Below are 14,472 nucleotides of genomic sequence, written 5' to 3'. Positions count from 1 at the left end.
TCCATACCTGTTATTGTGAAGCCACCTAAACGAACCACAAAACAAAAAAAGAGAGAGAGAAAGAGAAAGCAGATTAGCATCTATTTTTGCATCATCACAGTGACATTCATCTCGCAGCAGCCTCCCCACTGAAGCAGTGGCCCACGTGCTCCCGCCACGGTGTGATCCGCAGAGGAACAGCTCACTACAACACCTGTCTCCCATTTCTAGCAGGGATTGTCCCCTGCCTCGGGGTCTCCGCCCACCCATTCTGCTGGGCCTCATGTAGTGCGCTCCACTCTGAATTTGGGGCTCTGAATGGGTGGATGGGGGAGACTGGGCTGCAGGGGGCCAGGAGACAGCAGGCCTATGGGGCGGATGCATGCCAGCCTCCCTCCCACCCCACATGGCTTAAGATAGCACCTCCTGGAACAATCTGTTTTCCACAAAGCTACCCCAGAATCGTAGGGACAGCTGCTCAGAAGACCCAGGGACTGACCCAGGAACCAGCCTCTGCCCTATCCCCCGGCACTGTGGATCCCGTGGAGTCTGAAGGATGCCAGCGCCAATCCCACAGAGGCCCTTTGTCTCCTCAGCAGCTGCTCAGTCCCCTGGAAATCCCCACTGTTCATAGCAGCCAAATTAGTCCTGGAGGACTCCACTGAAGAGACAGCACAGCTCCAGCTATATATTCACAGGGTCAGGGGATGGGTGGAGATGTGGTTTACCCTGGCCCCTCCCTTGTACTACCCAGTCTCCCCCCATGTGCAGCACAGATTCTGGACTAGTGGAGAGCCTTCAGTGGGGTGCAGACTGGGGGTAGGGTTGGTGCTGTGGACATGGCTAGCCCTCCTATCCACCCATGGAGGACCCCCTTGGGGTGTGGTTTGGGGCTGGGGCGGGACATGCCTCCTAGGTCCGCTCTGGCAGGTTCTACCCCAGCAGCAGCCAATCTAACTCCAGTGTGGGATGTACGAGAACTTTAAAGATTGACTACAAAGCTAAGCTGTGCAAATCTCTTCCTTCCCTGCCAACCAGGCACGAGAGAGAGGGCATTTCTAGGAGGCGACAGAGCTAAAATCATACAACGGAAAAGATCAAAAACCCTACGGCTACTGTCCCACCTCTCAACCCAGTCTGGCCTGAGTGCAGGGCTCAGTGTGGGAGACAGCCCAGAGGGACGGATGCACAAAACTCAAAATGATGCAGGATCCTCTCATTAAGAGCAAGTTTCTCTTCCTAGGGCCTCACTCCCATGAGTCTTTATTTCTGGTGTGAGAAAATTTTCAGCAATAAAAACAGCACTGGGGTGGGCATGATGCACCAAATCTATGCTGCAACTGGGTAGCTTTAGGACTAAATGGAGGGCTATTTAAGAGGGATGGATACAATGCTGGGGAAGAGGAAAGCCCCTCTCACCGCCATTTCCACCAAGCCCCTGACAGCTCAAACATCCCTGGAAACATTCCTCATTTACCCACAGCCGGGGCAAAGTTCGACTCATATCGAGTTACTGCTGCCCACAGCAGCATTTTCTTCAATGGTCCAGTGCTAACAGAAATGAGTGAGAATCTTTCCATTGAGCCTTGAATAAGGCCTGGGCTTTGATTTTCCAAGGTAGCCTACAGAATGCTTTAGCTTTGCTTGGTCTCCCCCTACATCCCCATCTTGTGTGTTCGTGGATCTCCTGCTTGGGATAGCTTGTATGCCAAATTTGGAGGCTGGTTTTGAAGTGTGCTCTAAGAAGGCAGCATGCCATACCTCCCTCAAAACAGCATGCAGAGTTTTCTGAATATACGGAGTTAGGGTCTGTCTACACTGGGAAGTTATAAGGAAAGGAGTTTAAAATGTTGTAGCTATTCTGGAATAGTTCCCCTTGTGCACACACTGATTCCTGAATAAGAATGTGCATAGGGGGAGTTATTGTGGAATAGCTCTTGTGGACAATTTCACCACAATAAGCCCTACTTATTCTGGCCCGACCATTGCCAGGTACTACAAACATTTTGTTTCTTATACCTACGTAACGGGATATGAATTAGTTTGCACAGCTCAGTTCTGTTGTACATTTCTGAGACTTAGTGCTTTCCACATCTTTTTACTACAAATTAGCGCCTAGGGCCCAGTGAAATCAACCCAAAGGATACTAGTAAATCTGAGGAGTCAGTTATATTGAACATATCCACTAGTGGCCAGAGTCCGATACCCTTGCTCCCATTCAGTAGCATCTAATGCCCTCATAACGCCATTGGGATTACTTGTGGAGCTACTCACTGCACGTTAGGGTGATAGACTCTGACCCTAAATGTGCTTGTTGTCTGGGATTTCCAAAGGAGCTAGCTGTCCAAATCCCAGTGAAATGCTGCTCCTAACCTCCTTAGGCTCCCTTGTCATTGTAATTAATGCCACTTTCAATTATGATTTTAGCTACTGTCCCTCCTTTAACACAAGTGTTCATGTCTCAGCTAAGGTGACTAGATGTCTCGATTTTATAGGGACAGTCCCGATATTTGGGGCTTTGTCTTATATAGGCTCCTATTTCCCCCTACCCCCTGTCCCGGTTTTTCACACTTGCTTTCTGGTCATGGTAGTCTCAGCTAACAATTTTTGGAGCATATACTCAAAGAAGAACATGATCTCAATTACCTAGGCTTAGTAAAATGTTATTAACAACCTTAAAAGAAATTCTTGTGAGCAAAACGAAGTCAAATAAAATCATCATCTTCCACCAATATTTGGATACACTGGGAAAATGGAAAAGAAATACAAGAAATGCAGCGCTTACCAAGCTCATTCAACAACAGGGCTGTGAAGGAGACAGAGACAAACATAGAAGAAGAAAAGTAAATGAATAATGAAATTAAAAGGAACATCCACAGAAAGACTCCAGCTCCCCGGCCCAGACAATGAAAAATCTGTAAAGTTTCCGGATACCATTGGTACCCAGAAAAGAGCACTGAAAATAACAGAACAGAAACATTTCATGAGTGTGGGCTGTGAATTAAAAGAAAAAAATGTCACATACAGTAATAAGATATAAAAGACAAACTTAAAAAAATTCATTTCCCCCCTTTGGGCCATATATTCATGGAGTGCCCAACAACATCAATGGCAGTACTGCCACAGATTGAGGAAAGAATATGTCCCAAAATATGGGTGTAAGGGCTGTTTGCTGGATTCTTTTACTTCCTCTAATAGTCTAAATGGAAAATAATAATTACATGATGGCCTGATTTCTACAGGGAATGTAGAATGAAAGAAGTACAGTTTGTGCTAGGGCTTGACTCACCAAACATAACACAGTATTTATCCTGTCATTTATCAAAATGACAGTTTAATCCCTGATAAAAAACAACTACCATTTAGCATTCAGGTAGCACTCTGGATCTTTGAAGAACTGAACATTCTGACTAATTACTTCTAGCAATACCTTGGAGAGGTAGTAAGATCAACACTTTTCAAAGGAAGGGAAACTGAAGCAGAGAGGATCAGGCCAATATTTTCAAAAGCAGCTGCTGATTTTAGGTATCTTAATTTTTGGCACATGTAGGCCTGATTTCAGAAGCTGAGCTCACAGTATTGCTAGCCCCAAGAGTTCAAAAATCATAAGTCAGTCCTCAAAAACTGGTTTAAAAATCATGAAATTTTAAAAAGACTAATGTATTTTTGGCTCTTTTTATTTGCCTTCTGGCTACTAAGACTTTACAGAGCCTTGGCTTCACATTTTCAAGCTTTCCCCTGCAACCATGAGAGCTAGAAACTTACTTTTTATAAAACGAAAGCTGAGAGTCTTATGTCATCACATGACTCCAACAGCGAGAGCTTTAAAAACCCTCCAAATAATCCAATTTATGATAAAACCATGAGAGTGGACAACACTGTGCCCATGCAGCACTGTATGAAGTCAATGGATAGCTTTTAGTATCAATGGTTAATTTTATTTTGGTGACACTAAATGATTCCAATAGTAGATATCCCTAGTGCTGCTTGTGATGCAAATCCCACTCACTGGGATTCTATTGCATTGCGTTAGTGTGTCAGATTTAGTGGAATTTTCTGTGAGCTCATAATCACATACGGCATCCATCTGTCAATGGAATGCAGGTCCCTGTGCAATGTTCTCTCTTGGGATAAATGCAGCCCCTCTGAGGAATCCATCTAGTGCTAGGTAATGGCAGCTTCTCTCCTCTCAGCATGCTAGGCCAGAGAGGGAGCAGGGAGCGCAGTGCTCTCATGGAGGAGGCAAGCACAAGGATGCAGCTACTGCTCACCCAGTACCTGGGAAGGTGTGTGTGTGTCTGTGTCTGCTCTCATGCCCAGCAGCACCGAATGTTACAAGGCCTTGTCTCTGAGTGGAGCTGGGGTGTGGCCATAGTTCACCTTCCCCTGGGAACTCCAAGCATGTGAGGAGGCTGGAGGAATAGCAAGTTTTACCTTGTCTAAAGGCTGCTGGTGAGCAACAGCTGGGCTCTCCCCAGTACTCCACAAGCACCATGGGGCAATTCACTGGTCCCTCTATGTGCAATTGGCATAAATTGGCTGAGGAATACTGCTTGGCAGATGCAGAGCAGGCAGACTCCCTCGTTTTAGGTGGTGCTGTAGCACTTGAGGACTGGCTGAATCACTCCTGAGCTCTGGCTTGTGTATGGTGGATTCACCTCCAAGCATGCTGGCTCTGGCTGCCTTCTTATGCATGGTAGTGCCAATGCAACTAACCAACTAGGAAACGTTGCAAGACGGCAGCAGAGGTGTCTGGCTGATCCCTGTGCTCTAAGACTGCCTGATGAATGCACTCACTGAACACAAAATTGCATCTGTCCCTTTCCCCCTCATTCTCATATGAATGCACTCTGAGAAAGCTGCGCCTTTGAACAGGACTAAAAATGTACCCAGCTGCTAGAAAGCCTGGATTTAGAGCCACTGAACAACTCACTGTGTAAACAAAAGTTAGTTTTTCCAAAGGCAGAATTGTTTAAGCCTGATAAAATCATGCATTTCCTTGAGTAAAGATGAATTGGACTGAACTGAATTTCTTGTCTGTGTAATTTATTAAACTAATCCAGATTATTCTCCTCTTTCTTTTATATTAACTAGCTTAATTATTTTTTTTAAAATCAGACAGCTACCAGTGAATATATATTTCCTATTCATTTGTTTTTCTGTAATAAAGGGTATTTTTTGTCTTGCCTACTGGGGGAAAAGGAACTAAAATAAATAGTATTGTGTTTCAGTCTAAATGCACCAACATTTGATATACATGAAGTCATCTTAGACCTTGATCCAACAAAGCACTTAAGCATGTATGAAACTAAGCATGTGAATAGCCCCCTTTACTTAATTGGGACTACTCACATGTGACACACATGGCCCTGACCCACACTTGTGCTGAAGCCCATCTCTATCCAGGACAGCACTTAAGGACACCCTTAACTTTAAGCACATGCTTAAGTGTCATCTTGAACAGGGATGCTTTCCTGAATCAGGGCCATGCTTACATGTTTTGCTAGATCAGGAGGTAGACAGCAAATGAGTGGATTTAGTCTATAAGAAGGGAAGCCTATTTATTTCTTTGGGGTGAAATGCCACAAGGTGTGGGGAGCTCAAGCAATGCCCTCTGCACTACTGCGGTCCTGCACTGTGGTTGGGAGCGGGGATGGATGTGCTGGATGAAAGGACCTAGCATGCCCCATCCGATGTAGAGGTGGACTTCATGGTGGGACCTAACAGGCTAGCATGGAGAGGTCATTAATGAGTGCCAAGGCTGGATGGGGGTGGGGGGAAGGGCTATGAGATCTATATTTATATTATCCCCAGTCACCAACTCCCCATATAGAGGGCACAGGGGAGCTAACACCACTATTCCAGCTGCCCCCTGTAAATTCCTATGGAGTGTTCCGCAAACACCAGCTTGCTAAGGTCCCCATTCAGCAAAGCAGATAACAATGTACCTAAGTCTTAGATTCAGAGATCTGCAGGTTAGAAGGGACCATTATGATCATCTAGTCTGACGTCCCATAAAGCATGGGCCAGAGAACCTTGCCCAATGCTTTCTGCTTTCTGTTTGAGCTACAGAATCTCTTTTGGAAAGACATCCAGCCTTGATTTAAAGACATCAAGTGACTCCATCCACCACAACCCTAGGTAAATTGTTCCAAGAGTTAAGTACCCTCACTGTTAAAAATGTGCATTTTATTTCTAGTCTCATTTTGTCTAGCTTCAGCTTCCAGCCAGGGAGCTTGCTATGCATTTTTCTGCTAGATTAAAGAATCATCTATTATGAGAAATCTCTTCTCCCTGTAGGTACTTGCAGACCATGATCAAGTCACCTCTTACCCGATCTGGTATAAACTAATCCTGGGACTCAAAAGTTAAGCATGTGCTCAGGTGCTTTGCTGATTCAGGGCCTAAATGTATGATGATAATAATAATATTATAATACAATCTGATGATTCTTAAGGAGCAGATATCTCCTAGAAATTAAACAGGGAGTAAAAGAGACAAAATGTTGCTAACAATGTTTGGGTTGTTAAAAAAATGTCTTTTGTATTGCAACTAATTATTCAGGGTAATTATGTTATTGCTGTAATGTCCTAATTAGCCATTAATAATTCATGAAATGAGTTACATCCATTTATTTTAAAGTTACCTTTTTAAGAAAAGAAACTGCTTAGAAAAATTAGCAGCCCTTTTCTTTTTATGAATATGTTTGCAGTTGCTTTAGAGAAATGTTTTTATTTTGTGTGATGGAAACTGATTTCATCACTCTCATGAGGATCCAGTGGGATGTCCATGTCACTGTACTTTCAGTGCATTTTATCTATTTACTTCCAGATTCACTGGGTGAAATCCTGACTATAGACGTCCTACTGGAATTATCTGATTTTGAACTATCTCCAGATCTCATTGTATTCTCATTACCAGTGTAAAAAAGCTAAAAATATTGTGTTAAAAATGTGATTTTTATTTAAACAGAGAGGGTCTACTTTATCTCCTGCTAAAAATGATGCAGTATCCTTTTTTAATTAAAAAAAGAGACTGTTTTCTCCTAGATTAAAAGGATAGTGTATATCCAATTTCAGTGCTGTATATTTTAAATACACAACTGAAATGTCTTTATTTGTGATACTATTGCAATAGCAATTGACAGTTTAGGATTTGCACTTTGTCTTCCCACATTGAATGTGGTGGAATCTCAGATCCACGCTGGTGTTTGTGATCACTTTGGGGGGCTAGACGCTGCCATAAACTCCTGGTTGACAGCACCTCTACAGGTTGTGTGAGCTTGTCCCTCCCTAGCTAGCGTGGAGAGGATATGAACCCCTAGTGATTTATTCACTAGATTGTTTTCATTTACTGCCTCACAAGTGGGAGCAGTTCACAGATGAACACTTGACAAAAAAAGTCAGTTTGTATTTAGTGCCAACCCTGCTTCAGTGGGAGCTAGCTAGTGGGACCAGAGTGACACCCGCCAAACAATAAAAAAGGAAAAGTTGCTAAGCTTGAGAGGAGATATGGCAAAATATTTGGAAGCCAAGTGCGAGGAGAGAGCAAGTGTGAGAGTAGGGAGACAGAGAGAGCAGACTACAATTTCTCAAGAGTTTGTCTGGGTTTTACTCTCACACCTTTCATTCCTCTTCGTAGCCATATTGGTTCCTCAAGCACAAGGTAGAAACTGCACTCTTTCTCATACTCCTCACGGTCAAGTATTTTAAGGGTAATGAATTTCCTGTGGGAACACAAGACAAAGGCAAAACAAATGGTTGGCGTCACACACTCATGCTTTAAGTTCAACCAGGCGAGATGGTTACCGAGATGATATGAAGAGAGGAGCACATCTGCCTCAGTTACTTATGTAAAAGAGCAGAAAGTCCATCGCTGCACCTAGGCTGTTTCATTCTGAAAAAGGAGCCACTCCACAAATTTAACTCTGAAATGAAGTAGATAGGTCTACATTGTGGGGAGTTATTGTTCATGCAGCACATAAGTGTTACATGGAAAAGGAAATCCAATCACCAGAGGGTTTGATTGCTTTGCTTGCAGTCAATCTGCATCTGGATTTTATTCATAGCTCTGTGCCAAGTATCTGAGTCCTAAAAGGAGGTGGACTGGTTTTGCTTTTAAGTAACTGCAGCACCCCAGCAACTTATGAAGGGCCAGATCCTTGACTGGTGTAAGCCGTCATCGCTCCATTGAAGTCAATGGAGCTAGTCTGCTCTACGTCAGCTGATGATCATGACCATAATGTCTGAATTTAAGTATGGAAAACCGAAATTGGAGTCCAAAGTGCAAACATAAAGGTTCTCAGCTCCAGGCCCTAGTGACTTGACTCCTGCTCTTTGACATAGATAGAGGAAGGCATGTTTTAGATTGCATGTATTGGAAAGTGCCAGGCATCCATGAGTGATCAGGACAGGTGCACGCAGGCTGAGCTCAGCCTCAGAACAGATCCCCCACCTTTCTTCTCACTCATCTCCACCAGACGGGGCTCCCCAATCTCAAGGTAGAAGGTCTTGTTTTTCTCATACTCCTCATCATCAATTATTTTGACTGATATCGTTTTGCTGAAACACAGAAGAATAGAGATTCAAGAGTAAGGGGGGAAGGGAGAGTAAAGAAAAGGAGAAACAGGAGGGAGGATGGAAACATGAAAAGGAGGTTAGTTTGGGTAAAGACTCATCAAGTCATTATTTCAGGGGGCAGCCACACAGCATCCCACAGCATTCTATAATAAGGCTCAGGAATAACACTGAAATGCATCCAGAGAACTATGGGGCTGAGGTCACATCTGGGATAAGTAGGGGCAAACTCCATGGGCTGGTATGGAATTAATTCCACTGGCCCTATGGCTGCATTTGGTCTGTGTTCTTCACATGCTGCACCTCTGGATCTTCATGATATGTGACATATACGTGGCCGTTGCCACAGTAACCCTCCTGGGGAACGGAGGAGATTGCCCCCGAGCCATGTCCCCAAGGAGGAGGAGAGGTGAAGCACATGGAATCCCGCACAAGGATGCCAGGGTCCCTCTCTCACTGATTAATAGGGTCTCGAGTTAATCTGCCCCAGTCAAAGCCAAGAAAAGTGGAGAATGAGCAGCAGGCTCATCAGAGTGTGAGACAGAAAAGCAGAAGCCCTGAGAAGATGGAAGGGACCTTTCATCTGAAAGCCCTGCTCTGGGCTCTGTATAGAATGTGTGTGCATGTACACACGTTCACACATGCAGTACTAATGTCTCAGTCACCTCCAGGGTGTCTACATTGACATGGAATTGAAACGCCTGGTAGGACAGAAGCCCCAAGGTCCCAACCTTTCCTCCTTTCATGCACCCTAAATCCAATGGGGAGTGCTGGCTGGGGCTGCTTGGCCTTCACTCTGATGGGCCAGTTTGGACATGTGCTCACTCACATCTGGAATTCACACAGGACAGAGGTATTTCCACAGAGAGTGACCAGTCTATGGCCCATTAAAAATCAGCACAGTTCCCAGCCTCACATTCCCCTGAGAGCCTGCCTCATTAGTCCACTCATCCTGTTGTGGGCCTGGCCAGTGTCACCAGGAGATCTGGTGGGCACTTTGGTCTCTGGCTCTTGCTGGATCATTGTGATCATTGCTGTGCACAAGTTTGGGTTGAGTGCTGAAATCTTCACTCAGTAGAAATGGCTGCCAAAGACAATGGGAGCTTTGCTTAAGTAAACGTGGAGTAAAAACTGAGGGCCCCATGCTGCTCCGTCAAGGGCCCCATTCTCCTCACTCTAAGCCCTGCAGAAGGAGAGGCGTTTCATCTCTGCAGTCTGCCCCCTGATCCCCACAAGCCTGCGGGCTCCAGGAGGTCCCACTCTCCAGAGCTGGGAGGGATGGCTGAGGAGAAGGAAGCTGTTTGGGGCTCCCCTGTGGGGAACATGTGAGGCTAGCATTAGTTTGCACTTTGTACTCCTCTCTCTGTGTGGGAGATCCCCATCCCTTTAGGGAATAGTCTGCGATAGCCCTGGTACTGTAGCTCTACAGCGATCAGGAAGAACCAAAACCTCTCCTCAACTGCAGATCCCAGCAGATTTGAAGGGATCTGAGGTCAAGGACGTAATACTCAGGTTTATCCTCCGGGAGCAAACCGTGCCCTCCTGACAGAAAAGCTTGCAAGCAAGGTCCCCATCAGCTGAGGCTTGCAGAATTCTCTCTCGTAGGCAGGGAAGAGAATAGGCCCTAAATAAGGACACTGGGATTTGGCCCAACTTGCATGGCCATGTTGACCCTTGACACCAGACTCAGAACTGCCAGGATGCCACTGGCCAAGCTCCCCTTTGACATGTGAGCCCCGAATCTTCTGACCCCATACCCTCCCCTCCAATCCCACTCTTGGGAAAGGCTTGTTACCCTGACTCTCTCAGTGAAAAGCCATTACTGAGAGAGAAAACTGCAGCCAACTACTCTTCACAGGAGTGAGGATCTGGTAAAATAACCTTTATAAAGAGCTAAAACCATTGTCGGCAGGCAAGGATCTCTTCTGGAGACGTGAGCCATTTACCTGTAAAACAGTCACTTAACCTACTTCCATCCTTTGTCTCTGCCTTTATGTACTTAATGCTTTGTGAAAATTCAGGTTTACCTGCATTAGGTTAGGCTATTACAGCCTCAGCTAACGGTTCTGCCACGGCTCTCTTATTTTTAAGTGGTGCATTTTGCTGTGGTTTCCATATTAGGTTGGTATGTAATGCTCAGAGAGCTTGGGGCAGCCTAGGTCCCTTAGTAACGATGGGACTCTGTGACCTCACTACAAAAAGCCACAGGCTCCTTGCTGACATTTGAAACTTGAAACAAACAAATAAATCACTCACCCCCTTGAAGCTAACAGAGAATGCTTAAGTTAACCAGCCATACAAATGAAAACAGCAGCTTCTCACAGACACATGCATACGACAATGGTCAGCCATTCAAGTCTGATTTTAAAGATGTCTCTCTTGAAGCTAGTAGTTTATGGGTTTCCATATGATGCTAGATATGTCCTTTCACACTCTGGGAATTCAAAGGAGATAGATTCTTTCTGAAAGCTAAGGCAGGAGGAAGTAGAGAAAGCATCGATGGTGGTAGGCTATTTTTTTTAAAGCGATACATTTATTTTTCAAACCAAAATGATTTTGATTATATTTTTGTCATGGGCCTTAATGTGGAAATTGACCTATATGTCCACATTCTTATCCAGACTAGCCACTTAAGACTGTTTCTCTGTTATTACTGAATTTGCTGTTCTAGCAACAACATGAGTCTGAAGCCTTAGAACATACACAGAGCGCAGCTAGAGAACCAATAAACTAACCTCAAAACCTGGCACCATCTTACAGGAGGCCTTGGCCACTTTCCAGAGTTTTGTTTTCTAATGCACCTAATACAGTGCAAAGTAGGTGACAGAGAAAGTTCACATGAAAAAACAATGGATATGGAAAAGATTCATTAACACTGTCCTGGCAGAAGTCCCCCAGTGGTGCTGTTACACACAGGTCTTTTTTGGAGTGTGTGGGCCTACAGCAAACCTGAAGAAATGTTCTGCGGTTAGTTTTGTGCAGGGCTGGATTTACATCTTATGCGCCCTTAGGCACAGCATCTTCAGCACACCCCCTGCCTTCAGCTGACCTTCGTGTTTTCCATAAAAAATTAAACTTTTAACCACTTTTAGGCACCCCTAGAATGCTGGTGCCCTTAGGCACATGCCTACTGTGCCTAACTGGAAATCTGGCACTGCTTTTGTGATGTTCATTTCTTTGGGGGGAGCTATGGCAAGCAGTGAAGGAGTCTTCTTTCTGTCTGAGTGTTTATCTACACTACGAAGAGAGACCTATGGCAGTGCATCTCAGAGCCCACATCAGCTGAATTGGGCTCACAGGGCTTGCGTTGCAGGGGTAAAAATAGCAGTGTAGACCTTCAGGTGCAGGTTGGAGCCTGGGCACTGAAATTCTGAGAGTGGGTTGAGTCTCAGAGCCCAGGCTCCATCCTGAGCTGGAACATGGGTCAGAACAAAATATGCAAATAAAGTAACAAAATAATTGTGTCATCACAGAGGTTCCTTATTTATTGTCTGCATCCAGCCCCCTTAGTCCATTCCAGCTTCTTTCAAACTTTGTTGGCTAAACTAACTTTCCAATTGCTCTTCTTGTGTCCCCTCTACCTAGGTTTGTCTTCTCTTTGAAAGAAATCTTCTTTCCTCATTCTTCATCTCTTATGTACTCTCCATAGGCAGACTGGTGCAGGTTAGAGCAGCTTTGAGGCTGCTCTAATGTATGCCAAGGGCTCAATTGGTCCCCCCCAGCAGGTCCCAGGATGGAGGCATACAAAGGCAGCATAAAGCCACCCATCAGGTCCAGTGGAACTTGGCTGGACCAGGGAATTGGGACCAAATCAGAGATCAGTTACATATTTTGGCTTTCTGCCCTGGTTTTAGATTTGAGCGCTCAGTACTGCAACCTAAAACTTTCTGTTAAGCTGACTGGCATTAGATCCCTTGCATTTCATAACTTAGTACAAACACCACAAATCACTAAGCAGAACAACAGGTATAATTTCTTGTACTGTTTGATATAGTCAAAAGTCTATTATGTTTATCCTTCATGCTTATAATGACATCAATAACTGTGCAAGTGATGGCTGAAAAAAAACAAACAAAAGAACTTCTTCCATGTATCATCATCACTGCAATCGTTTTTATGCACAGACGAAACAGTTACCAAAAATGGAGCAGATCTTGCTTTGCATTGATGTGGTAGGTGAAACTGTTTTAGATGAAAAAAGGAATGGAGGATATGCAAGAGTTCTTGGCAAAGCCATACAAAAAGCCCTGATGGACTTAACATAATGACAATATCAAAATCATTAGTAAAGTAATCAATAATTTTCCTGACAGCTCCCATTAAAATGCATACTGATTCCTCTCTGTCTGCATAAAATTGCTGTTCTTAGGGAACATAATTTAAAAAGCCACATTTATCAATGTAAAGTGTAACATACAGGCTTGTGCAGGGAACCTCACTCTACACTTACAAATCACAGAGTAAGAAAAACATAAGACACCTGAGGACTTACAGTTTTCACTGATTTGGGGTTGTGAACACTCAGTACTTCTGAAAACCAGGCCCTTATTTGTCCAAACAGTGCTCAGAAACTGTATATTCTCCATCAAACAGGTGCCTATGCCCTGACCCTGCAAGCTGCTTCCTGCAGGCAGGCCTCTCTGCTTGAGCAGAGTCCCACTGACATCATTGGAGGCTGGCTGCATGATCAGCTTCCCAGACACAGTCACAGCAGGTGTCAACAGGTGGTGCTGTTACACATAGTTTTCCCAAGTTCTTTTGTCAGAGAGTGTGAACGAATGGTCAGTCTTGGATAGCCATGTGATGGGCTGTTGCAAGTTTGTTATGTGAGATTCTTGGGAGAGGAGCCAGAAGGAGAGTTTGGTCTCAGATTAGAGTCAATTCTTGAGGCAAAGTTGTTCCTGGGAAGCAGGTGTTGGTGCTGAGGTGAGATCCCTGAAAGAAGGGCTTGCCTGCATGCTTTTTGACTACCTCTGTTCCAGGTACATGTGCAAATAAAACAAGTTACATTTAGAAGACACCCAGACTCAGCATCACGGATTTCTCCTCTGCTGGGAACCCAACCTACAAGGCTCCAGACGTTTGCTACCGCTCCGCAATGCAATGAAGAGGGAGCACGTAAGAGGTTGATTGAGGCCCTGTCTACATGGCGTGATTGCATTGGTGCATAAGCTGCCCTGCACAAAAGTAAGATGCGGCATGCACTGGTGTGAAATAGAATGGTAGATTACCAAGGTTAGTGGCATTGCTTTGCAGTGAGTCTACAATAAGGGTTTACTATAGCAACAGATTTACATTGGTGCCGATTTCTCCATGTCAAACAAGCCCTTAGGTCTATTGTCTCTCTCCCTCTCTCTTTTTTTTTTAAACCAAAAAGGCATGTATCGCTGTTATACCATTTTCTTAGCTCAAAATATAAACTATGTAGGGAGACTGTGTGGCTCAGTTGTTAGAGCCAGATGCTGGGGGTAGGACACCTAGATTAGGCTCTGAAAGTGACTTGGTTTGTGAACAGAGCAGTGTGAATTTCTTATTCTAGGGCAGGCCATGGGATATTCCAGTCTAAGGCTTCCTCAATTCCTCCTATTGAAGCTGTCCTACTTAGTATGAGCTATTCAATGGGGAAGGGGCTTGAACTTGGGTCTCCCACATCTGAGGTGAATATCCTAACCACCAGGCTATAGAGCAAACGTGAGCAAACTACAGCCTGTCCTGCCCAGCCTCTGAGCTCCCCGCTGGGGAGGCTCGCCCCCGGCCTCTCCCCCGCTGTTCCCCCTCCTCCGCAGCCATGCCACCATGCAGGCAGAGCTCTGGCTCACCGCTCCTGTCGGGTAGCGCGGCTGGCTCTAGCATGGTAAGGGAGCACGGAGTGTGGGGGGGGATAAGGGGCAGGAGGTCCCGAGGGGCAGTCAGGGAA

The 14,472-nt window shown here is 45.0% G+C and overlaps 1 protein-coding gene across 6 annotated transcripts in view; it reads right to left on the bottom strand.

Moving 5' to 3' along the window:
* Positions 1 to 14,472, bottom strand: part of SLC8A1 (solute carrier family 8 member A1) — a 337,787-nt gene that overhangs the window by 51,981 nt on the left and 271,334 nt on the right. For 4 of the 6 annotated variants that reach the window (XM_043512216.1, XM_043512215.1, XM_043512214.1 and 1 more), the window contains 3 exons: positions 8,434 to 8,540; positions 2,765 to 2,785; positions 8 to 25 (listed from right to left, as the gene is read on the bottom strand). In XM_043512216.1, coding sequence (XP_043368151.1) covers positions 8 to 25; positions 2,765 to 2,785; positions 8,434 to 8,540 — 146 coding nt within the window. Of the gene's footprint in view, positions 1 to 7; positions 26 to 2,764; positions 2,786 to 7,601; positions 7,706 to 8,433; positions 8,541 to 14,472 lie in introns of all 6 variants that reach the window. The other 2 variants (XM_043512219.1, XM_043512218.1) reach the window with 2 other exon arrangements.

This window comes from Dermochelys coriacea, chromosome 3 (assembly GCF_009764565.3).
Source record: "Dermochelys coriacea isolate rDerCor1 chromosome 3, rDerCor1.pri.v4, whole genome shotgun sequence".
Classification (NCBI taxonomy): Eukaryota; Metazoa; Chordata; order Testudines; family Dermochelyidae; genus Dermochelys; species Dermochelys coriacea.
This window is presented reverse-complemented; position numbering and strand designations above follow the sequence as displayed.